The 25,993-nt window shown below is 47.2% G+C and overlaps 2 protein-coding genes and 1 pseudogene across 4 annotated transcripts in view; 1 reads left to right on the forward strand and 2 right to left on the reverse strand.

Annotated features, from left to right (window-relative positions):
• Nucleotides 1-265: 265 nt before the first annotated feature.
• On the reverse strand, nucleotides 266-2,798 carry FJX1 (four-jointed box kinase 1). Its single transcript, XM_047775986.1, has one exon. It carries the CDS (start codon nucleotides 2,509-2,511, stop codon nucleotides 1,198-1,200), a length of 1,314 nt encoding a protein of 437 aa, XP_047631942.1. The 5' UTR covers nucleotides 2,512-2,798; the 3' UTR covers nucleotides 266-1,197.
• Nucleotides 2,151-25,993, forward strand: part of PAMR1 (peptidase domain containing associated with muscle regeneration 1) — a 167,826-nt gene continuing 143,983 nt past the window's right edge. The window contains exons 1-3 of one of the 3 annotated variants that reach the window (XM_047775982.1): nucleotides 2,151-2,257; nucleotides 3,160-3,326; nucleotides 3,959-4,063. In XM_047775982.1, the coding sequence (XP_047631938.1) occupies nucleotides 4,027-4,063 (37 nt within the window). In that variant the 5' untranslated portion in view covers nucleotides 2,151-2,257; nucleotides 3,160-3,326; nucleotides 3,959-4,026. Of the gene's footprint in view, nucleotides 2,258-3,159; nucleotides 3,327-3,958; nucleotides 4,064-19,116; nucleotides 19,210-25,993 lie in introns of all 3 variants that reach the window. The other 2 variants (XM_047775984.1, XM_047775983.1) reach the window with 2 other exon arrangements.
• Nucleotides 12,057-13,020, reverse strand: LOC125123877 (V-type proton ATPase subunit e 1-like; annotated as a pseudogene).

The raw sequence follows: 25,993 nt of genomic DNA on the forward strand, positions 1-25,993 counted from the left end.
AAATAGAATACTTTCCTTCCATGTCTCTCTTCATCATCTCCCACATTCCACGTTTAACTCTGAAATTTCCAGCACTAAGGTTCATTTGAGTGAGTAAGGGCAGGGAATCGGCTCTTGTCTTTGTTCAGTTCTCCAAGTTCTCTGGTCACAACTGGGATATACATGCATCCTTTGTTTTCAAAGCACATCCACAGGGAGAGACTCAAGAGCTTATTCTAAAACCAGGTAGGGCATCAGATACCTCAAACGGTTAAAACCACAGGAATTAAATTCTAAATTTTAAACTGCCTTTTATTGAAATATAAGTTTGTTTAGTATATTTACACCACGCTTTATGCACATATATACATAGAAGGCAAATTCTGTCAAATAAAAAAGTTTTTCTTAATAAAAAATTAAAATAAAGTAAAGTGCATGAAACTCATTTTTTTTTCTGGTGAACATCATCATTGTCAAAATTTTGGACGGTTGGGTAGGGGGAGGAAGAAGAAATTAATTATTTGACTCAGTGCATTCAGTCGGTGCCGCCTTTGTAGCCTTCAGGCCAAAATGACAAGCTGCAAGGTACAAATTGTCATCGTCTGCAGGACTCCCCCCATTCTGTAGGTCCTGCTCCCTTTGTCCTATCGGGAGCGGTTTCCCAGCTCTTAACAGTGATCTCACCATCGCGGAGCCGGAACAAAGGGAGACCACAGGAAGGGGGCTCCACCAGCCCATGTAATAGCCCTGCTCCGGGGGGCCACCAGCGCTGCGCTTGGTAGGAAATTCCAGAATTAGCTCAATGGCTCAAATAGAAGTTTTCCTTTTTTTCCGGAAAGGGAATGAGGGGGGCCAAGGAAAAGGATGTATCTCCCACAGGGACGGCCACCCGGGGGCCAAACTCCCGGCAGCAGCCAGTTTCTTTGGATGCAAACTCCGTGCTGACACAGGGAAGAATCCTTTTATAGGCTGGGTGGAGGGAATGTTACATTTCTCGCCTTTGCGAGCTCGTCCTCCCAGAACTCTGAAAGGAAACAGCTTGGGACTGAGAGAAAGGGGCAGGTAGGTGAAGCTGAAGTTTTCAGCCGCCTTCGCGCTCGGGTCTGCGGCTGGGCGTTGGCCGGCTGGTGCCAGGCGGTGGCAGAGACGATACCTTTCCCCCGTCATCTATTCCCCAGCCAGGGGTGTCTCTCTCTCTCTTCCTTCCTCCGGGGGATGTTAAGTCCCCGGTCGGCGACCGTACTTAGCCTTACAGTGCAAAATGTGCTTTGCGAGGAAGTCGAGGCGGCGCTGCAGCAGCTGAGCGTGGGGGTCGGCGAGCGCTGCCAGCTCGGGGAAGCGAGGCTCGTGGTGCTGGTAGAGGCGCAGTAGCCGGGCGGCCGCGTCCCGGCCACGGTGCAGTTCCAGGACGCGCCTCGCTGTCCGCTCGCGAAACACGCATACTGACTGCAGCAGCGGCTCGTTGTACTTGTCCCACATGCCAGCCACCCGGTAACCGTGCACCAAGCCCGCTTCATTGTCCAGAAAAACCAGCGCCCCGCCGGGGCCGCGGTGCAGGTTGCTCGTGGCGCGTTGCATGACCCTCGGGTCCCACTGCAGGCTGAAGAGGTTGCTGACTAGCCGGTCGAAGTTGGCTGTCAGGTAGTCGAAGAGGATCAAGTCGGTCCATTGCACCAGGTCCACCAGCTCCGCCTGGCTGCGGTTGGCCAGCTCGCCCCCCGCGGCGCGCAGGGGCCGCAGATGGCCGTCTTCAGAGCGCCAGGGTGCGGGCACCACCACGTCAGTGAGGTTGGGCAGCCAGCGAGTCAGGCTTACTACGCTGCCCTCGGTCCAGTGAGCGGCACGAAGCTCTTCCTGCACCTGAGTCCACTGCGCGCCCCGAGCTTCCACCCGAGCCAGTGCCAGCGGCGGCACGTGGCGCTGGAGGCCCAGCAGGCGTGCCAGGTAGTAAGACAGGGCCTCGCCCTGTATCTGCTCCGGGTTGATGCCGTAGCGCACGCAGGCGCGGGTGCCGTCGGCGAAGCGAGCCAGCCGGTTGGAGCTGCGCCCGCAACCCCCGCGCTCCAGGGCCACCACCCGGGCGCTGCGCGCCGCCTCCAGCCACGCCGCCGCCTGGGCCTCTGAGAAGCCCGGGGGCACCTGCTCCTCCAGGCCGCGGCTCCAGAAGACGCCCCCGTGCACCGCGGCGCGTTCCTCCGGCCAGGACCGTCCGGTTGGCACGTGCCGCCTGAGCTCACCCGGGGGCTGCCCAGGCGGGCCGTCAGAGCTCGCCGCCAAGGTGAGCAGAACCCGGAAAGTTTTCAGGGAGCCGCCGCGGGCGTCCCGCGCCAGGGGCGGGGGCAGAGGGAAGCGAGGCGCTGGCTCCCGGCCTCCGCTCCGGGCCGGGCGCCGAGGGAGTCGGTCTTTGGGCGTCTGAGAGGCGGGCAGCTCGGTCCGCGGCGGCAGGAGCCCGCCCCACAGCGCTAGCAGCGAGCCCAGCGCCAGTAGCCAGAGCCCCGCGGTGGCGGCGGCGCCCCGCATCCTCCAGCCCATGCTTCCCCGGCCGGGCCGGTGCCGCCGCCGCTTCAAGCCAAGCCCCGGCGCCCGGGTCTCGGCGGCGAGGCGGGCCCGGCAGCTCGTTGGCTCCGGGGCTCCGGGCGCCTCAGCTCCATCGCTGCCGCGGGGCGCTGCGAGACTAGCCGGCGCTCTGCCCGGCGCTGAGAACTAGCCTCGCTGCCGCTTCCCAGCTGCTTTTGTATTTCGCTGTGAGACCCTCCGGCGGGCGCGATTCACAGGCGCCCGGACCACGTGGGAGCGAGGGGGGATCCCCCTCCCCCTCCTCCTCCGCCGCTCCCCGCCCCCCTTCACTCCCCCGCCCCTTCCTCCTCTCTTCCCCTTAAAGCGGCGATGGCTCTTTCCAAGCGGGAGAAGCGGTCCCACACTCACTCAGGGACTTAGGGGCCAGGAGCAGGAAGCCGGGTTGGCGGCGCCCACGTGGGGGCGTCGGAGCCGGCAGCACAGAGCTGAAGTCACGCAGGGTGGGAGCTACGCGCCTCTGGCTCTCGCGGGGGTTAGAGTGGTCGCGGAGTCCCTGCACTAGGGAAGCTCCCGTCCTCCAGCAAAGTTCAGACGAACCCTCACCGCTCTCTCCGCGCCGCCCGGCGTGGATTGGGGCGGGTCCCTTTGCCTTCTCCGTTGCAGACGGTGATTCACCCTGCCTTATGTAAATCCCTGGGAATCTCTCCGAGCCACAGAGGATATGACTCCAGCCCGGTTAGGAGAACCATCTGTAGCAAACAACTTTGAACCAACACCCCCTTTCCTGAGCGCGCTCACCACACTGGTCCCTGAGGGCTGTGCGCTTTGAGGTTGGTAGCTCCGCCTTTCCCGAGGGACTCACTGGGAATTAAACTTTGCTGTGCCCAAACACCTAGGCAGGTGTTCAACAAAGTATCTGTCCTCGGTTCTGGTCAGAGAGCAGTAAAATGCGGAGATGCGGTCCCCGTGCTTACGAAGCTCACATTCTAGGGAGATGTACCGGTTGCCCCAGAGAGCTTTGTTACCGAGGATCCGATCTAATGCGGGAGAAGGGGCTTCGGAGACCATTTCTCCAATGAAATGGTCCTCTTTTGCCCAGGAGGAAACTGAGGCAGAGAAGGGATAGGCGAACTCAAGATCCCAGAGGTAGCAAGTGGAGAAACTAAAATTCAAACTGAGGTCTCTGGGCAGCATGCCGCTTGATTTTCCCTCTAGGGAGAAAGTTCACTATCTTCATCAAGTTGTTAGCATTCTCCTTTTTTAAAAGCCCACTGTCATTTAGCTAGTCACTATATTCCTCAAATAGAATTTTCAATTCAACAAATGAAAAAAAAAATCCGCCATATTGCATTTGACTTCATAGTTTAATGGTTTAAGGGAAGAAGTGGTTGGAGGAGGGGGTGGAGGAGCAAAAAAGTAAAGAATAAAAAAACAAAACAAAACAAACCATATTGTCTTCCAGCCACTTTTGCGTTCAGTCCACCTAGAGAGCTCTTGGATAAGAATCGGCTCTCCCTCTCACTTCCCTGAATGAGCCTGTGTCCCAGATCCAAATCAAGATTCTCAGGTAAGACACAAGTTTGGGGGGGATGGGGGTGGAATCCACCTCTGAAAGCAGGAGTTTGAAATCTGTTTCCTTTCATGTGTTTCTTTTCTTTCTTTTTATCCCCCATCAAATACAAATGGGGGTTTTCACTGCAACAGCTCATCACCTGGCCTTGATTATATTTATGCTCCAAAGAATGAATGTTCTAGAGTTAGAGGGCAGATACTCTAAAGTTTGTAAGAGGCATCCAAGGACCACACCTGGGGCCTTCCAGTGCTGACCCAGTGTAGCCTCAAGTGTTTCCATAGTGACTGAAGTGTAGGGTCTTTGCTGAATCTCTTCTGCACCCCACGGTGGCAATACCATGCCGTTTTATACATATTACGTGATGATATTACTATGGCCCCCATATGGATATATCAAAATCTTAATTCATTAAAGGTACTCTCTTCATGCTCTGTGCAAACTCCTAACCCTCATCTTTCCCTAATGGGGAAGGACTATGTCGTAACAACTTTCTATGTGTCTTTATCACCTAACATAGTATATTGCACTAAAAAAGTGCTCAATAAATTTTGCTTAATTTTTTATCTTTTGGTTTTACTTTTGAGAATTTTTTTTTTTTTTGAATGCGTTGCTTTCAGCTTGGATAAACTATAAGCAAGATCCCCATCTTGTGGGCATAAGTAGAATATCATCTAACTAGAGAGAAGTATACGTTTTCAACAGGTCGGTTAATTAAGTTAAAGTCTGAGAATATTATCTAGCTACCATGGCCCACACCATGTCCTAGGGCTGTAGGGAAATCCAGTGTAGTCCATGTCTGTCTTTTTAGCTGTGAACAGAAGCTATAAATAACTAGAAGGGTTAGTTCACTGTAAACTCTATGAGGAGTCTGCCTGGCTGATGTTTAGGGCTGCCTGGCACTAAGTGGGTGTTCAGTACCAATTCGATGACTAAAGCATTGGAATGTTAATGAAATAAAGCTCTAGTAGATGCAAGTAGTATGCATCAAGTCATTTTAAAAAAAACCTGCTTACTACTAAAAGATACCAAATAAAAACTTTCATTTACAAAAGTGAAAAACAATACTGGTGAAGAATCCACATAATGCAAGAGAAAGAAGCACATGATTTTCAGTCTGGGAGGGGTGACTTCAACCCAGATACTCCAGATCCCAGAAGCTTCCAATTGACTTACCGGTATTGACGAAGAAAACTGCAGCCTTAAAGCAGTCAGCTAAGCTCTTCCACTTCAGAAGACAGACTGACTCTAGCCTAGCCCTTGGCCTGTAGCCACTGGATGGAATGCACCCCAGAACAAGAGCCTCTATGAGATGCGCTGATAGAGGCTTAACGAGGGCATTGAAATGGAGAGCTGCAGAAAACCGTGGGAATGAAACAAAACCGAAAACGAATGAGATTTAAATGCATTGTTTAAATGATTATTTTAGACAGTGTTGAAAAATCCTCCTGTTTCCCTGAAAGATGAGGACACTCCCATCTCCCATTCTCTTTCACTCCGGGCCTGAGGACAGCCTCCTGCCCCACCCCCACCTTGTGAGCCCCTAGGGCTCTTTGGGGTGCGCAGTTCATCACGGTGAGTGACCTCAGTCCTGCCCTCTGGCAGTTGCTTGGGCTGTTCTTTTGTCCCTACCTAGGAACCTAATTTCGCCTGGAGAACTCTCTTAACTGTCCCCAGGGCTCCTCCCTGGGCCTCATCTTCCAGCTGCTTCACCTTCTTCCACAGTCCTGTTTGAGGAATGATCTGGTTTCTAGAACAGTGCCTCCTGCGGAACAGAGGGGAGGTGGCGTTGAGGGGTAGGCACAGGGCAGCTGGCTGGGAGTTGGAACATTTCTAAGTCTGGCATTTTCACTCACTGGCTATTTCCTTTTGGGCTAGTTACTTCCCTTCTTTGAGTTTCAGTTTCATGTCTGAAAAAGGAGGAACATAAATCTTCCCTACCTCACAGGGTTGCTGTGAAGTTCATGTGAGATGTCAGTCATAATCACAACAATATTAGCTGCAAAGGGGCTGAGCCCTGCGCACAGGTTCTCTTTCACCATCCAGGCAAGAAGTCTTGTCCCCACCTTCCAGATGGGAAACCAAAGCTTAGCCAGTAAGTGGCCTGAAGTCCTACAGCACGTCAAGGGCAGGGCTAAGATTCCAGAATTAGGAAGGTCGAACCCTTTGCAAATTGTCAACTACTAGGAAAATGTCAGGTAGAAAAATTATTGAATGAAATCGAAGTAGACTCAGCTCGGCTTAAATTTTGCTTTGAATTGTTCTCTGGGGTTGCTACCTAAGGAAATGGTTCAGAGCCAGACTGTCTGGATTTAAAATTTACCAAGTGTGTGACTTTGAGGAAGTTACTTGACTTCTCTGTGCCTCCTTTTTTTTTTCTTATCTGTAAAACACAGTAATAATAGTGACACTGGTATTACTGATACTAATTATCATAATATAATATCTGATAATGAATGGTAATTAATGAGTAGTGGCAAACCCCATAACTTATTGTGATGATTAAATTTGTCCCTGTATTCACTTACAGACGTAGAGGACAGACTTGTGGTTGCCAAGGAGTGGGGAGTGGGATGGACTGGGAGGTTGGGGTTAATAGTGCTATTACATTTAAAATGGATAAGCAGTGAGGTCCTTGAGATCCTGCTGTACAGCATAAGGAACTATGTCGAATCTCGTGGAATAGAACATGAGGGAAAATGATATAAAAAAGAATATATATTTAGGTATGACGAAATAACTTTGCTGTATAACAGAAAATGGTATAACATTGTAAATCAACTATATGTTAATAAAAAAAATTCATCCCTGTATTTGAATCTCTTAAAAGACTAAGGATTCACTATTTTTATCACTGTTTTAAATTGAAGTAGAGTTGATTTACAATGTTGTGTTAGTTTCAGGTGTCCCACAAGGTGATTCATATATAAATTCTTCTTTTTTTTTTTTGTCTTTTTGCCTTTTCTGGGGCCGCTCTAGCGGCATATGGAGGTTCCCAGGCTAGGGGTCGAATCGGAGCTGTAGCTGCCGGCCTATGCCTGAGCCCTAGCAATGCAGGATCCGAGCCATGTCTGCGGCCTACACCACAGCTCATGGCAACGCCGGATCATTAACCCACTGAGCAAGGGCAGGGATCAAACCTGCAACCTCATGGTTCCTAGTCGGATTCGTTAACCACTGCGCCACGACAGGAACTCCATAAATTCTTTTTTAGATTCTTTTCCACTATGGCTTATTATAAGATATTGAATATACTTCCCTCTGCTATACAGAAGGCCTTTGTTGCTTATCTATTTTATATATAGTAGTGTGTATCTGTTAATCCCAAACTCCTAGTTTTTATTAGTCCCTGTCCATCCAGTTTCTCTGCTTTGTGGTCCAGATGGGGTCTCCTCCTTTGCCCGTTGCTGTCCTCCACCAGGCCTCCCTTGGGTCTTGAGAGCGAATACAGGTGGTGAGCCTACCCAATGTACCCTCTTTATATCACAGATGGACATCTGCCTTGCAAATCTTGCTCTTTTCCTTCCCTATGGAGTCTACCAAGGATACCAGTGCAACTCTTGTTGAAATCCTAGAGCCTCCAGCCAGCCTCAAGCAGCTGGCTTCCTGTCACCCACTCTGCCTCATTCAATTCTGCCTTTTTCTGGGTCTTTTGAGTTCCAAGCCCCTCCCAAAGATAGAGGCCCCCCCCCCATGCACCCTTCTAGATGCTTCTACAAAACAGAAGAGAGGGAAAGACCATGTCATAGAGAGGAGTACAATATTCCTTGAAACTGGGTATGACTGCTGTTTTAGCTCTTACTGGCTGTGTGACTTCAGGTAGCTTTCTAACCTCTCTGGGCCACAGTTTCATTCTTTGTGTTTCCTTCCTCTCTACTCTGTCTCCCCCTAGGGTTCATTCCTTTTCTACTTAAGGATCATTCTCCTTTTCTTGGTTGGTATCTTTCTATTTGACCATGATCTGGATCTCCCAAGAATTACTTAGCTGATCTCATCTTTACATACCTGGCTGTCAGTGGCAGGTAATATATACACCTGGCTCCAGATAAATCCTTTCGGGTAACTAGAAGGAAAACGTAATAGTCTTTGCCGTCACCCCGTCTGCCTGAATGAGTCCCAGTTTTAAGAACACACTGTGTTTCTGGAAAGAAAGTCAAGGTTGACACAGACCCTTAATTTATGGTGAGACTTACAGGTATATGATTCTCTTTCTTCCAGGTAGCTCTTTTTGACCTGCTTCTGGAAAATGTTCCTATTGCCAATGGCATTAGAGACTAGAATCTTAAAGGTTGGAGCATTGGCAAATTAATTTAGTATGTTTAAACACATTTTTCAGTCATATATCATCATACCCTAGTTACAAGGTATTATGGTAAAAATTCCGGCCTGAGCATTTGGGGATATGAATTTCTTTCTCTACTATAATTTAGTTCAACTGACATTTATTATTCACGTGCCAGAGGCCAAAGAACTGGGCGAAAAGTGATGGCGTCAGATTTTCTCTCATCCTTAACACCTGCATCAGGAAGCTTTAGTTGTCTTGTCTTTATCCTTCTCCTTCCCATCCTTCTTGGCAGGTCCCTGTCCAACTCCCTGTGTCTGGTTCTGGAGGGGAAGCTGAATCTTGGTTGGGCCAAGCCAGTCCCAGTGCCTCTAATCCCCTTGCCAGTGTTGCATTTAGGCTTCAGCATATGACACCATTCTGGCCAGGGAGGTTTCTGGAAAAGATGTCTGTGCTGTTACAAAAAGACACAGAAAAGATGTGGCACTTTGTTGCATGGTTAAGGTCTAGATTTGAGGCCTGGGAATGGGGGCTGTCATCACATAACTGCAGGAGAGCCTAGGGTGGACACACTGAGGGTGGCAGAGTGGAAAGAGGGAAGGAACCTGGGCCCTTGGTGATGCTACCAAGCTCCTGAATTAACCAACTCTGGAGCCGCCCTGGTTCTGGAGTTCCCTGGTAGTTTAACCCACTCTGAGTTGGGGGTTTTTGTTGTTTGCAGCCAAAAGATTCCTAAATGATATACCTCTCACACCAGAGCTTGCAAACCAGAGAGGAGGCCACCATATGCACAGAACTCATTCATCACAGCTGTACTGCTGAGGAGGCAGTGTGCTGTCATCTTTTGGTACATGTCCTCAGCAGCCAGGCCGAGGCTTGCACTTACTAATTGTACCATCTTGGGAAAGTCACTCAACATCTCTGGGCCTGTTAACTCATTGGACAAATGGAAACGATAGCTGCTCTTGCCTCATAATATTATCGTGTGGATGAAAGGCACATTAAGCACCTAGTAAGTGCTCAATAAATTAGATTGCTTGCTCTGACTAGTGTGGAAATAGAAACCATGAGAGAGCCCAGAGGAGGGAGCAACTCATTCTAGGGAAGGTCAGGAAGGCTTCACCAAGGAGGCAGATGTGAAGCTAGATCTTGCAGCACAACTGGGGGTTTGCAGGTCTGGGTTTGCAAAGGAAGGACACTGGGGTGAGCAAAGGGAACAGCATGTGAGCTCATTCCGGCATCTTTCAGGAGCGTGATTTCCTCGTCCATGAAAGCACTTACTTGAGTGTATTGGATTCACGTAATCCTCCTTCGAGGAAAGAAACAAATTTCAGACCTTCTCTCTAGATTGAAAGGGGCCAGATGGGAGACTCTCCGTAGCCCCTTCATCCCTCACCTATCATTTTGCAGCTCGCTCTGGAGAAATTCACTCAACAAACATTTGCTGCTGAAGGAGGTGGCTCTGGCTGGCTTTGTTGATTTCTTTGTTCGTGGCAGCCCAGAGCCTTATCTGCTGCACAATTAGCGATGCTACACTTCCTCAGCTTCCCCAGGCCCTTCGCATCTCATCCGTCAGATAGATGCTGAAGCTTAATTAAGCTTGTAAAGCTTTCTGATTTCCTGAGATGAAAGGTGGCCCATAAGTACCAGGTTTTATTTTGGTGGCTCCTGCCAAGGGTTATTATAAATAGGGCTTAATGCCACGTGGCTGAGCTCTTACGGTGATAATGTGTCAAGACCAATCGAGGCTGCCGAGAGCAGAGATATTATCATAATGGTTCCATCATAGGCAGTGGGTGTTAATGGAAGTGACTGTGAAAAAAAAAAAAAAAAGTACTGCAGGCAGCAAAGCTGGACGAGAGGTGGCTTCGAGTGAAATATCGGCGGCTCCTGGGATCTCCATCATAATCATTAGCTATATTAGCCTTGGAGCCATTCTTCTGCCATCTCTTCTAGGCTAGATTCAAACTCAAATAAAAAATGACGCTTTAACTCCAAATGAAAATATATTCCTTTGCTGCTTTTTAAAATCCATTTACATTAAAATGATGGCCAGCAGGTAAGTAATTTATAACTGGGGGCTCACTGCAGTGTGGAGGGGTGTCGTCAGAATAGTGAGCAGCCTAAATGGGAGACCAGGGGACTTCCAGGCTCGGGAAGTCATCGATGTTGGGCTGATAAGGGGCTGGAGGAAAATGCAAAAAGAAGGGGTAACTTAGGGACACTTGCTGGTGGTGGGGAATAGTGAATGGAGAGGTAGCTTCGTATTTCAACAGTGAGGTGGGTGAAAAACCAAGTAGCGGTTCTTCGGTAACGCAGCCCCAGTTAAGAGCTTTCTAGCTTCCTGGGCTCCGGCTTTCACTGTCTAAAACTGGTCTTCGGCATCCCACAGGCAGACGGTCAAAAACATCTGATGATGACGGTGGCAGTGATGATGACAAGGTGTAACCGTGTTGTTAGTTGAACTGTTTCTTCTCTTTCCAGATCTAGTTAACATTGACCCAGATTCCTATTCCATGACCTGGCAGGGGCCAGAAAATTTCCTTCCATTTCTGAGAATCCCTGGGCCTTTATTTCTCAAGCCGCTTGTTGCTTTGACTCCAACACACAATGGCAAGAGTAGGAAGTTCAATGCCTTATCCACTGCTCCCAGAATCCGCATCCACTTGGGCTGAAGATATGAGTTTAGTGACTTTACTGAAGATCTGGGGGGCTCTCGGGGTGGGGTGGGGTCACATCACTGTGCAAGGCCTTCAACCATTTAGCTCTGCTTACCGTTCTTTCCCTCATTCTCTTCCCTGTGTGTAGAAAAACAGGCGTCACTTGCCTCTTTCTTCATATAACTCAGGGCTGCTCCCATTCAGGCCTGTGCAGGATCTCAGCTTCTTCCCAGGTCTGCAGAATGGCAAGGTTTCTCTTGTGATCCAGTTGGGAACAGAATTCTGGTGAACACCCCTAAACAAATCCGGGGTACTTTCCTCCCCCTGCCATAGAATACAGAAAAATAATTTAGTCCAAAAGTTGGCAGAAATAAGAAACTCATCCTGAAAATATACTTTGGTGTGATTCTGGCGAGACAGATTTTCCCCCTGAACATGCTCTCCTGATGGCCCCACTGGAGTGCTATTGTCTTGTGACAGTTTTGAAGCACTTTGCTGATTCCCATGAAGTGAGCAGGCAGGAGCCATCTTCAGATCTGCAGGTTCCAAGGAGAAAGTAACGTATTTCTCAGAAGAACAGCGCTTTCTATCTCAAAAGAGTACAAGGAGGAAGTAACGTATTTCTCAGAAGAACAGCGCCTTCTATCTCAGAAGAGCACATAAACATTTTATGGAGGCAGCACGGTTTAGGCTCAATAGCACACCATTCATCAAAGTGTAAAAAAGATGACAGGAGGAGGTCCCTTGTGATGCTGTGGGTTAAGGAGCTGGTGGTGTCACTGCAGCGGCTTGGGTAGCTGCTGTGGTGTGGGTCCGATTCCTGGCCTAGGAACTTTCACATGCTATGGTCGTGGCCAAAGAACATGGTCACAGGAAACAAATACTGCATTGTAGAATAAGATATTCAGATGTGGCGTGACGTTTAAGGCATCTGATGGCAAGAATAGGTGAGTCAAGGAAGGCAGTCTGGGTATGGAGGTGATTTTGCGTCTAGAGGAATTCACTTGGTGACCTGGGTGACTGAGCATGGACAAGCAGGTCTTCTCCCTCAAGGCCAGTGGTGCTTGAGGTACCAGATGGTTTCATTTTTCAACTGTGGTCTAAAGAAAGGATTGAGTCGGGCCAGAATTGCCATTAGCCAAGAGACAACAGCAAACTGAACAGGTCACCAACCTGCTGATGATAACTCCCGAGCTGGGACCCTTAAGGATGAACCAGGGCACTAGGAAGCTGATGAAGCCCAAGAACACACGCATCACGATGAGAGGCACGGTGAGGCTGGTACACGCTGTGGTTGCCGCGGCCCCTGCCCCAGTGCCTCATTTTGGTCCAGGATGATTCCAGGGTACCTTCTGCATCAATGCGGTGTGTGCAGATTTTTCAAACAGTGTCCCTAGGACCTCCCCGTACCTCCTCCACACCCCTGGAGGTGTTTTTCTCCATTTCATTGATGGGAAACTCTGAGCATCGTAAGAAGTAAGACTTCTCATGGGCTTGGGAAACTTCTGCTTAAGTAACAGAAGAGGATTCCCAGGTCCGATCAGCCAAAAGACAGAAGTTATGTTAACTAGGATGCCATGGGACCTCCTGGGGCTGGGAACCATCCTGGCCAGTTAGCAAAGGGGCCTCTTACCAGGGACTTGTCTTGTCTTTGGTACTGGCGTGTTGTCTTACACCAGGACTGTTGGACACAGGTTCTTACCTCTCTCCTCATCTCTGCTGTGTGGTTGAGCCCACCTCATCTCATGGGAGACATGTTGTAGCACGGAAAGCTCCCCGTGCTTGCTATCTTATCAGGTGGGATAAGAGGGATTGGAAGTGGGTTGGGCTGGCTGACCTGATGGCACGACATCGGCAATCTCTGTCTCAGGACCAGAATAGCCTGAGTTAAGGTTGGCAATGCAAGGACACCCGCTGCCTGCTGTAATTTCTCCTCTGGTTTCAGCCCTTCTGAAAACTGACTCTGAGATTGCCACCGGGAAGCAGGGGATTGTCTCTGCAGGGCCAGGCATGTTGGTGCTGCACCAGGCACTGAGATTCACTCTAGAATATCTCCAGTTCCTTTTCATTTCACCTGAAGAAAAAAAAAAAAAAGGAAAGAAAGAAACCTCAAAAGTCATTTTTTGCCTGCTTGAGTTTAAAGAATCGTTGCATTTTAGGGACAATATGGACCTGAGGAATAGCAGGTGAAGGACTGTGGAATAATGACGGCGATATATTTCTATAGCTCCTTGCAGTATTGCTGAGTTTTCCCAGGTCAGGCTGGCTGGATTTTCACACCAACCCGCTAGAGCGGGGTAGTAGGCCAGGTGTTAGTGACTGTTCCTGTCTTATAAAGGAGAAACCTCAGCTTCAAAAGGTTGTGTGTTGAGCCCAAGACACACAGCTAGTTCCTGGCAGACCTGGGACTTGAACACAGCTTACCTGACTTCCACATCAGAGCTCTTCCGAGCATTCATTCCCATTCATTTGCTCAATGAAGAGTCCACGTCTGCAGACTCTGTTACTACTTCCGGTTTGCCTCATGGTTACACGTCCATGTGAAATGTATGTTACAGTGGTCGCTAAAATGTCAGGAATTATGGCAGGAAAAGGAACCCAGGGACCGTGCCCCCCAAAGTTGGAGTCTTTGAGTTCCTCTCCCATTAAATGGTGCTTTTTATTTCTCCTGTTAGCCACTATGACAGGGGGAGGGAAAGAAGAACTAGAAGAGGTGGGGAAAAAAGAGATTATTTTGAAGTCATGTTCTTTGCTTGCCTGGTTCTGTTAGTTAACAGAGGGTTTAATCAAAGGGAGTCAGAGAGAGGAAAGGGAGTGGTAATCAGTGGTCATTGGATTCTTTTTTCTTTTCTTTTCTGTCTTTTTAAGGCCACACCCGTGGCATATGAAGGTTCCCAGGTTAGGGGTCTAATCGGAGCTGTTGCTGCCAGCCTACGCCAGAGCCACAGCAACGTGGGATCCGAGCCACGTCTGCAACCTACACCACAGCTCACAGCAACGCCGGATTCTTAACCCACTGAGCAAGGCCAGGGATCGAACCCACATTCTCATGGATCCTAGTCAGTTTTGTTACCTCTAAGTCACGACGGAAACTCCTGGATTATTTTTCACAGTGACTCTTTTGAAGGAAAAAATGATCATAAAACAACTCTGAGATGACAAAGAGGAAGCGGTGAGAAGCAAAAGTTTTCTCTTGCTTCCCTGCTCCTCTGCATGATACCCTTGCTCACAAAGGGTAAAACCAAGCCAGGAGACCAAAGAGACTGAGAGACCAAAGCAGGGCGCTTGACCTTATTGCCAAGGTCAAGAGGGTCATTCCATGGGATGATGACAGATCTGCATGGCGATTTGGGCTCAGAGAGGGCAGTTAGACTCCAGAGAAGTCTTCCTGCCTTGATTTTCTCTTTCATAAAGTGGGATATTAATGCTTGCCTCCCAGGAGTACTGTGAGAATTAAATGACAGTAGGGGGATAAGTACACATAGTAGGTGAAAAGTTCCTATACAGTTTCTGGCAGATAGTAGGCACTCAATAAATATGAAAATACACACACTCAGCTGTAGAGAAACGTGGCTCGGAGGACTTCTTAAATGGTTAATAGCACTACTGCTTAAGAGGAGCTGTGTTGTGAGAGGTACTTTACCTTCTAGCATATACATTTTAACTTTCATAGAGCTTTTGGAGAACGCATACTGTGTAAGTATTAATGGGTGTGTGTGGAGGCTCAAGTTAAAAGTTAAGGATCAGATATAGTGTAATGCAGAGTGTGACATTTTGGTACTCCTGTTTTTGTGTGATTGTAAAATTAAATTAAAAAAAAATGTTATGGCTGCACTCACAGCATATGGAACTTCCTGAACCAGGGATTGAATTTGAGCCACAGCTGTGCAGTTGAGGATTGAGGGATTTTTTTTTTCTCTTTTTGTCTTTTCTAGGGCCGCTCCCACGGCATATGAAGGTTCCCAGCCTAGGGGTCTAAACAGAGCCGTAGCCGCTGGCCTACACCAGAGCCATAGCAACATGGGATCCGAGCCGCGTCTGCAACCTACACCACAGCTCACGGCAACACCGGATCCTTAACCCCCTGAGCAAGGCCAGGGATCAAACCTACAACCTCATGGTTTCTAGTTGGATTCGTTAACCACTGAGCCACGATGGGAACTCTGGATTGAGGGATCTTTAAACTCACTGTGCCAAGCTGGGGATCAAACCTACCTCTGTAGCAACCTGAGCTGCTGCAGTCAGATTCTTAACCTACCATGGTAGGAACTCCTGTATAATTTGTACTCACTGTAGTTGATTCAGTTGAGGTGCCTTTGGTGGCAAGTGACAGAAATGGACTGGCTAGGTCAAGAGCAAAAATGGGATGTGATGGAAGGATGTAGGGGTAGTTCCCAGCATCAATGGAGGAACTGAAAATTGGGCATTGGAAAGCACCAGAACTCAGTAGCCCCATATAGCTAAGCAGGAGGGCCTTCTCCCAAAGGTGCAGGTGTACCATGTCTCAGCTCCAGTCACCTCCCATTTGAGCTTTTACATTCTAGGGAGAGAAAGTCTGATTGGTCCATATGGGGACAAAACTTTCCACCATTAGCCCACCTGGCCTTGCCACATGACAGAGCAGGCGGCTTACGAAGGAGCAGTTCTGTGCTGGACCATCGTTCCATAGGTACCCACCCCAAAAGTGTGTCTTGTTTGATTTTTGACAAATTGGAATCTTGTATTACTTTTAAAATAATCATGAGAAAACTCTTAACAATTCGTAAAATAAGTAGAGCCTTACTGGAAGATCTCAGGAGACTCTATTTTGTGCATCTTTTATAAGGACCCAGTAGGAATCAGAACCGAGCAGCATCACGTGCCTAGTGATACGTCACAGACAGAGGGACACATCTGCCGTGGGTCTGAATAAATGTTGATTGTGATGGTGAGCACCCCCAAGCACCAAAAACAGTATTTGTCTCTTTGACTCCAACTGTTAGTAGATCCACAATTTCCATACATTTATCTAGTGCTGTCTCTTAGGTTATGAAGGGAGTTTGAGAAATGTATTAGGGTAAAGAAAGCAATAGAGCATTTCTGATGTTTCTATTACTAGCAGTTATTTTATGATGTTTGGGAGGCAGGGAATACAAAGTCCACAGAAGGTAGGCAGGGTCTATTCCCTATGTGTGTGTGTCTGTGTGTCTGTGTGTCTGTGTGTGTGTGTCTGTGTGTGTGTGTGTGAGAGAGAGAGAGAGAGAGAGAAAGAGAGGGAGAAGAGAGAAGTAGCATTTATTGCTCTGGGGCATAATGATTTAGCCAGTCGTGTGTATGGCAAGCTCAGATCCGGGCTGCATTTTCTGTGCTGACCATCTGTGTTTCCCAGGAAAGAGGAGCCCAGCCATGGGCCCTGAAAGGTTGAGGAAGAAGTGAGAAGCAGGGAACACGGCCAGTCCAGGAGGGGCCGGGGGATGCTTTTGTGTCCTCCTACTGCCTCCTGGCAACATCAGCACCACAGAAACCGGGCTTGGCTCTCTCTCCTCCTGTCAGCCCCATAAGCATCCTTCCCAGTGTCAATAAATCTTCTCTTTGGCCACCCACCCCTTCCTTGTGATTTTTTTCCTTGTCTGAGGGTGTTGCTGGGGGAGAGCGTTAGAAACTACTTATTTGAAGCCTCATCTCTAACAACAGGGATCGACTGAGAATGATACTATTTACCAAATCTTGCCACCAGCCAGGCCACTAACCCTTTCAGGTGTTGTTTTTTTTGTTTGTTCATTTTTTAATGGCTGCACCTGCAGCATATGGAAGTTCCTAGGCCACTGAATCGCTGAAGGTCACAGGCTGCAGCAGTGCTGGATTCTTTTAACTCACTATGCCAGGCTGGGATTGAACCCGCATCGCCACAGTATCCGGAGCCACTGCAATCAGATTCTTAACCCACTGTGCCACAGCGGGAACTCCTTGGGTGGGTTTTATGGCCCCCTTCACAGACGAGGAAACCAATGGTCAGACAGCTTAAGTATGTTGCTCAGTTTGGCACAGCTCCTAAGTGGTAGAGCCAGATTCAAACTGGGGTTGATGTGTCTCCAAGTTACCTAGTTCTCATGCCTCCTTCATGTTGGAAAGCCGGCCTAGAAGGGCCCAAGACCCAGTTAGCTCTGTCACTCATCCCTGGCCACTCTGGGACCAGTCACAGAACTGTTGGTAGTCTCAGACTTAACCACAACAAATTGGGCATTAGGATATAGTATTGTTCCCAAAGCCAGCGCTGTAATAACTTAACTTTAAGCCAAGGCTTTGAGTCTGCTCTTTGGGGCGTGGTTGGGAGACCAAGGTCCCGTGACCTTCCAGGAGCGCACACCCAGCTGTGAGAGCCCCGCCCAAGGGTGTTCTTTCTAAGACACCCAGGAAAAGCTTTTCTTCTCTCTTCGGCTTCACACACTGGCTATTCTAACCTCTGAAGTTGCTGGAAGAGGACCATTAGATGAAATGGTTCTATTGGAATTAAAAATGTTATGAATTTCGTGCTAACTGCCTCTGGTTGTAACCGGAATAAAAAATGACCTAGCTTTAGACAATACCGTGCACTAATTAAACCAGTGGAGAATGAAACAACAGAAATACAAGGGCGACAAAAATAGGAATTGTGGGCTTCAGATTACTCCCCCAGCAGGCAGTTGAATTTAAATTTCCATTAGTTTGGGGGAATGTGGCCCTGAGGTACCATGTTAGGGATGGTTTTTTATGCGGTTTCGGGACATTCCTTTTCTTGCAGGGCAGTAACGTTGATAAAGCAATAGCGTGATTTGTGAGGGGAAAAAATGTATAACTAGCAAGGAATCTGGGAGGACACAGCGGTTAACAATGCGTTATCTTGGGGAAAGAAAATTTGAAGAGAAAAAGCTTTCTCTTTTTCTTTAAAGATAAAAAAAAATAAATCTATATTTCTGGTGTGCTTAAATTCCTTATACTCGGCATATGTTTTTGAACAGATTGGAATGATCAAGGGAATGCTTTAGCCTGAATGCTTCATGCTTTATGGCACCAGATTATCAAAAGGCAGAGTAGGTAGGTGACCATTAAGATGTTGCCCCGAGAGACATGGGTTGAAGGGTTCAAACTCCCACTTATAAGGTGAACAGGTTCTGGACATCTAATGTACAGCATCATGACCTCAGTTAACAGTACTATATTCTGCACTTGAAAATTTTTTTCAGGTATCTCCTGCTGCACTTAATTTATTTTTGTAATGATTTTTATTTTTTCCATTATAGCTGGTTTACAGTGTTCTGTCAATTTTCTGCTATACAGCAAAGTGACCCAGTCACACACACACATGTACATTCTTTTTCTCACATTATCCTCCATCGTGTGCCATCACAAGTGACTAGACATAGTGCCCAGCGCTATGCAGCGGGATCTCATTGCTTATCCATTCCAAAGGCAGTCGTTTGCATCTGTTAACCCCAGATTCCCAGTGCATCCCTCTCCCTCCCCCGCCCCTGTGGCTCAGAACATACCTACTTGAAAGTTGTTAAGAGAATTGATCCTAAATGTTCTTACCACACACACATTAAAAAAGGTAATTTTGTGAGGTGGTGGATGTGTTAACTGGTAACAAACCTTACTGTGGAAATCATTTCTCAGTAGATCCATGTATCAGATCAGCATATTGTACATCTTAAACTTACAATGTCATATGCCAATTGTGCATCAATAAAGCTGCATAAAATTAAAGGAAAAATAAAGAAGCCATCCCAGTGGTCCAGGAGTTAAGATGGGAACCATCTGAACTTGGGTGGTAGCTGTGGAGATGGACAGGAAGAGAGAGGGACTTGAGCTGGAGTGCGATGCTTAATTTTATGTGCTGCCCTCCCTGGGCTAAGGCATGCCCCACATAGCTGGTGAAACATTCTTTCTGGGTGTGTCTCTGAGGCTGCTTCTGGAAGATTAGCATTTGAATCTGTAGACTGAATAAAGATCACGCTCAGCCAGTGTAGGTGGGCCAGCTTGCTTTCTTGAGCTCGAGCATCCTTCTTCGTCTACCCTTGGACATTGGTGCTCCTGGTTCTTGGACCACTGGACTCAGATTGACTTATACTATTGCCCTCCTTAATTCACAGGTCTTTGGACTCAGACTGAATTACACTAGTGGCTTTTCTGGTTCTCCAGTTTGTTGACGGCAGATCATGGGATTTCTTAGCCTGCATAACTGTGTGAGTCAACTCCTATAATAATTATATATTCCTATAATAATTGTATTTATATGTGTGTGTGTGGTTCTGTTTCTCTGGAGAATCCTGACCAGTACGCAGAGGTGTTACCTGACTTGGCTAAAAGCTGCAAAGTAGTACTGTTTGGCTGAGGATGGGGCCTAGATATTGGTATCTAACTGTCAGTGCTCTGGTAGATGGGTAGATGGTTGGGCAAATGAATGAGTTCCCTCACAGAAGCTCCTTGCTTTCAGGTTTAGGCTGAACTTTAAAAGCCTACTTAGGTCCTGGGATGTGGACTTGATGGCTAGAATGGGGTAGCCATTATGTGATCCTGAAGCAAACTTGAGGATGGAAGCCATGTACTAAAGATGGCATTGCAGAAAGTGGGGGTCCATGCTGACTGTGGAGCTGCCATACTGGCTTTTGACTGTTTATCTCCGGGCTTCTTTTATGTGGGCACATAAACCTCTAGTTTATTTTTATTTTTATTTTTTTGTCTTTTTGCTATTTCTTGGGCTGCTTCCGCGGCATATGGAGGTTCCCAGGTTAGGGGGCTAATCAGAGCTGTAGCCACCCGCCTACGCCAGAGCCACAGCAACTCGGGATCTGGGCCGCATCTGCGACCCTACGCCACACCTCACAGCAATGCCGGCTCCTTAACCCACTGAGCAAGGGCAGGGATCGAACCCGCAACCTCATGGTTCCAAGTTGGATTCATTAACCACTGCGCCACGACGGGAACTCCAGACCTCTATTTTATATACGCCACCATTTGTTGTGCTTTCTGCAGCTGAGTCTAGTCCCAGCTGAGAAACTGTGTATTTCTGAATTTCCTGCTGGGTGAGAATTCATTTCCTATTGTCTAAATCTTTGGAGTTGGAGGTCTTTTGTACGCAATCAGTAGCATCCTAATTGTTTCTTTTTCAAAATCCATACTGTTAACATCTCTACTGCAGAGTCCCCTGTAACAGAGGGCTGTACTCTTTAATTCCCCATTATTCTTGGGGTGAGAGCTTGTAACGTTAGGATACTCACCACTTTCTGCATATCTTTCCTGCCTCCGAGTCCCATCTTTGGGCAATAAATAACTTCCAGAAACCCCAAACAAAACACAAATGTTCCAGCTAGCTGCTTCAGGGGTGGTACGGCATTGGTGGGGAACCCAAGTGGTTTCTTTGGCACTGACCTCAGACTGTCTGAGTGACACCTCCCACCTGAGCGGGGTCTGGCTTTCAATAGCCTTCTGTCTGTTCCTTCATCTTCCCCACTGCTTGTTCCTCCTCCGTTCCTCTGCCCGGCCTCCCACAGCAACCCTCAGGGAGAGGAGCTTTTAATAACTGGCGAGGCAACTATTGACTCAGGTTTTGTTTGTTTGCCACTGAGTTCTCATTTAATAAAGGCAGGATTCTTGGCTGAATAGGCTGGTCATTGTGTATTATCAAAATGGCAAATTAATTATTCAAAGCCGTACTTGAGATAGACCAGAGATGAAAATGAGGCGGCCTCTCTCCTTGCTAATTTGCAGTGAATGTTGCATTTATGGCCAGTCAGTATTTATTTAAAATATAATAGCTATCTTGTTAAACTCAAGTCTATTAAATCTAAATGAAAGTCAGGAATTTGTACTGGAGGGCGAGGTAAGGTTTAGTTAGCCTTTGCTAAGAGCATCCCAAACTCCCATCTCCGTGTGAGGTTGCAAAAATCAGCTTGTAAAGCATGGCAGGATTAATAATTGCTTGTTGGGAGTTTCCATTGTGGCTCAGTGGGTTAAGAACCTGACTCATGTCCATAAGGACGCGGGTTCGGTCCTGGCCTTACTCAGTGCCTTAAGGATCTGGTGCTGCTGCAAGTTGTGGTATAGGTCGCAGATGTGGCTTGGATCTGGTGTTGCTGTGGCTTCGGTGTAGGCCTCAGCTACAACTCCAGTTCCACCCCTAGCCTGGGAACTTCCATATGCCCTAAGTGTGGCCCTAATAAGAAAACAAAAACAAAAAATGATTGTTTGCTATCCAGGGACAGAACCCCCTACCATCCTTAACTCAAGAGGCCTCCCATTGCACAGTAAACCTGTAGTGCAATGATACCAATGACAGCCACTATTTGGCAGGGCCTACTATATGTCAAGGGCTTTAGATCCATATTCTGCATTTCTCACAGCAATCCCAAAGTACAGATGAGGAAACTGAGGCCTAGAGAAGTTCAGTCATCTACCCGCGGTTGTGTTAATTGGCAGAGCTGGGATTCAGACCCAGGTTGCCGGGATTTTAACGTCCATCCTCTCTTGCTGCAGAGACTCTGAGGCCTTGAACGTGTGTTTTTGTGTCTCAGCAGAGGGTTCTGTCCTTTGCCTCTTGGGTCAGAGCCTGATTACCAGAGAAGTCGATTTTAGGTCCCACCTACTCTCATTCCCCAATTAAGCCCCCAGACATGCTCCACCTTTGCATGGGCATGCGCCCTGGCCTCTTCCCACTCTTGCAGTGCCTGTCGAGGCTGATGTAAAGGGAGGCGATCCTGACCTACCTTTGTTTCTGCTCTACCTGTTTCCACCCCTACGTGCAAGACTCAGACTTTGTCATCCCACTCTAATGAAAAGGAAAAAAAGATTTTTTTTTTTAATGCATCTGAGCCCCTTTTCTGGATTCTCTGTGTGAGTTTTCCCCTGCCCTGCTTTGAACCCATCTGAACTCCTTCAGTGTGGGCCTTTGGCTTACAGCTGAAACCCAGCAGCCCTCAGTGGAGGGAACATAAGGCACAAACAACCGACCACCTGGACCTTCGATACAACTCACAAATTAGGATCTGAGATGCCTGGTTGGACCTATGGCATGATGTTGCTGAGCAGCTAAGCCTCGTGGTTCAAACCAAGGACCTAATACAAGGACACTCTGTTTAGCTTCTGCTGAAGGGAGCCTTCCTGTTTGTTTTATTCATTTATTTACTCCACACATATGTGTTGTGTGTCTCCCCCTGTGTCGGGCCGTGATATAAAGCCTGGGGTCTTTGACCTCACATGAGATAGTCTTGAACTCCAAGGGTACGACAGAGGAAGGAGCACTGACTGGACAGAGGATTGGTAGGTCTGGGTTTGAGTTAGGATGACCAGCCCTCTGGGTTTGCCTGAAACTTTTTTTTCTTAGTACTGAAAATCCCGTATCCTGAAGAACCTCTCAGCATCCGTGGATGGTATGTTTCCCTAGTTTGAGTGCCCATTCTGCCATCTACTAGTCAGTCAGTGTATGCTTCCTGAGGGCCTGCTATGTGCCAGGCAGTGTTCCATTGCTGTGAGAACAGCAGTGAACAAAGTTGAGTCCATGCTCAAGGGGCTCCCTTTCAGTGCCAGGAGATAATACGGTAAGAGCAAATAAGATAATATAAGACCTGTCTAAGAAGGTAAAGCAGAGACTGTTATGTAGGTCAACTGCATGGTGGGAGGGGCTGTTTTAGCAGAAAGGTCAGCGAAGGCCTCAGTGGTGGATGACAATGAACAGACACCTCAATAAGGAGAAGGAGGCAGCCATGTACGGATCTTGGGGGGAAGATTTCTAAGCAGAAGGATCATTGAGGGCAGAGGCCCTGAGATGGGAACAAATCTTGCCATGTTTGAGATCAAAAGGATGGTCAGAGTGGAGGGGACAGGGGAGGTGGAGAGGGAAGGAGGAGGATATGGGAGGAACAGGCTGGGGCCAGGTGGTGGAGGGCTTTGAGCTCTGCACTCAGTATGTATTCTGGGAGAAATCACTTTCAGAGGAGGAATCAAAGGTTCAGAGAGGTCAGGTGGAGCTAGAGAACACACTTCATAGGGCTGAAGTTAGGTATCCTAATAACTACCCCCACAAACCTGTTTTTTATGTTGGGTTTTCTATTTTGGTGGTAAGAATATCACCATTTACAGAGTTTTCTGGGCTCAGAACTTCAGTGACATCTGGGTTCCTGCTTTCTTTTCCACCTCTGTCTACATTCACTTAGTCTCCAAGTCTTGTCAATTCTACCTCCCACTCAGCCTCACATCTCCCTTCATCTCTCCATCCTCCCTGACCTTCTGCTCAGCTAAAATCTCTCACCATCTCTTATCTGCAACAGTTTCCTGACTGATCTTCTTGCCTTTAATTTCTTCCTATAATGCTATATGTTGCCAAAGCTCTTTCTAAAACATAAATCATTGCCTGCCATGACCTTGCATAAGCCAGTAGTACTCAGCATATTTTCTCAAGTTGCAGATTTTCCCAGAAGCAGATTCTGAGATGAATATTTGCATACAGGAAGTTTATTGCGGAGTTTTTTTGGGTGTTTTGATATGGTGAATTATATTAACTAATCCTCTGGTATTAAACTAACCTTGAATTCCTGGGATAAAACTCATTTGGTCATGATGTATCATATTTATATTTTATTATTATATATTATATTTATAATCCTGTTCTATTATTCTGTTCTATCATATATGTTTTTATATGGTGCTAAATTCAATTGGATTATATTTTCTCCAGGATTTTTGCATGGTTTTCATATTTTGTAATGTGGTTGCCTGGTTTGATCAGAAAATAACTCTGGTTTCCTAAAACAAGGAGAGATTGGATTGGGGTGGAAGTGATGAGACAGAGGACTACTGTTTTTCATTATAAGATTTTTAGCCCTATGTGATTTTTAATTATTTTGCTCTAATGCATGAAAATTAATTTTTTAAGCACTAAAAACAAAATTCAAACCTGTAACTTTCCATGACTTGATACTGGTGTGTGTATTTTTTGTTTATTTGTTTGGTTTTTGTTTTGCTTTGGAGTGGGTGGTAGAGAAAGGACTAGGTGGTTGCAGTTGGGCCAACACTTGAAAGGTAGAATTAGGTAGGCCTGGACTAGGGGCAAGGAAATCATCACCATGTATATGTAGAACCACTCTCTGTGTCAGGAGCTGTGCTGGCACTTTGCATTACCTAATTTAATCCCCACAAAAGCCTGTATCAGTTAACTGTTTTTTACATAACAGACCATCCCAAAATTTAGCAGCTTAAAACAACAGCTCTTTATTCTGCAGTGAATAGCAATGCAGCAGGCTCCCTTGCCAGAAACCAGAGAGGGAGATGGATGGATTAAAGATCAAGGAACTTTTCTGCCTGCTTGGCCATTCCCTTCCTATAATTGGATGCTAAAAGGATAATGAAAAAGAGGTTAATTTGTATCGAGTAGGTGCAAGGACTCATCTCATCTGTTGCTGTAGTAAAAGATACAAAAGGTCATCTCTCCAAACGTGATGGGAATTCTACAATTTGATCCGGGCAGTTGTTTTTTTGGTTTCACTTGAGGTCACTCAGGTGACTGTAGTCATTTGCCCAAATAGCTCAACCAGGATAGAATGGTCCAAGATGATGACCATCTGGTAGTCACAACACATATAGTGATTAGCTGGGGCTGCTGGCTGGGGTATCTTCATCCTCCTCCGTCTGGCCTTCCCAGCAATATGGGGAATAGGTGGTGGTAGCAGTATTCCAAAAGTGCAAACCCCAGGGTACAGACACTTAGCTTCTGTTGGCATCCCATTTGATGATGTTCCATTGGTCAAGGCAAATCACATGCTGAAGTCTCGTGTCAATGTGGGAGGAGGATACGCAAGAGCACAGATATGGGGAGAAGGAATTCATTGAGGGGCATTCAGTGTAATGATCTGCCTCAGGGTGCTATGAAGCAAGTAGTTATGATTTTCCTTATTTTATAAATGAGAAAACCGAGTTAAATAGCTTGCCCAAGGTCCTTAGTTGCAGCATCTCTGGCACCCTGCCTTGACACTGATTCCTTTTACATAGTGCATTGTCAGATTATCTGATTGATATGATGTTGAGGCATCTAGTCTCAGGTCTGCTGCTGGTTTCTTGTGTGTCTGCCCTCGATGGTCCTCCCAGAACACATGCCTGTACAATCATATACACATGCACACACACAGACATACACACGTGCACTCCAAAGGAATGTATAAGCATGAATGACCCATGTTCTACCTTTGCGTATATTCTGTTAACAGTATTACATGGTACCTTCCTCTCTCACTTCCTTAATTTGTGAGGCCTGAGGAGAATGAATGCCCATCCCATTTGCAGAGATAACCCTTGTGTCTTGTACCATTAGCAGATGAGATGAGTACATGTACCTGCTCGCTACAAATTGTCCTCTTTTTAGTCATCTCTTTGGCATTCAGTTACAAGAAGAAAATGGCCAAGCAGGCAGAACATTTGTTTGATCTCTAATCCATCCGTCTCCCTCTCTGGCTTCTGGCAAGGGAGCCTGCTGTAATAGTTCTCTCCCACCACTCAGCAGACTGATGGAAATAGGGGAAGTTGAGTCCTCACCCCATCACAGCCATCAGAAGTCTTGTAGCATCTGACAGATGGAGACAGATGGCCTCTTACTCAGGGAGGCTGGTTTTGTTGACAGGGTCCAGCTTGAAGGCCCCAAGCACCATTTCCATGTTGTTATTGGCAACATGATTGAGAGGGAAGCAGGGCAGTTTATCAGCTTAGCCTTCACAGGACTATTAGAGTGAAGCAAGAGATAAAATGAATTTTGTTTTCAACAAGGTTTCCTTTCTGTCCTACATGATCGACTCCAAAACACTGTCATAAAAATATGGCTTCTTATTAGCCCTCCTTTTGGGCACTTTGAAACTGTTAGGAGAGGTGCAGGCAAAGAGCTGTGTGTTAATCCTTCTGAGGAGTGTGATGCTCCTCTTTCTGAGGTCATTTTTTTTTTTTTGGTCTTTTTTGCTATTTCTAGGGCCGCTCCCGCAGCACATGGAG

The sequence above is a fragment of the Phacochoerus africanus genome, chromosome 4, assembly GCF_016906955.1.
Source record: "Phacochoerus africanus isolate WHEZ1 chromosome 4, ROS_Pafr_v1, whole genome shotgun sequence".
NCBI classification, from domain to species: Eukaryota; Metazoa; Chordata; class Mammalia; order Artiodactyla; family Suidae; genus Phacochoerus; species Phacochoerus africanus.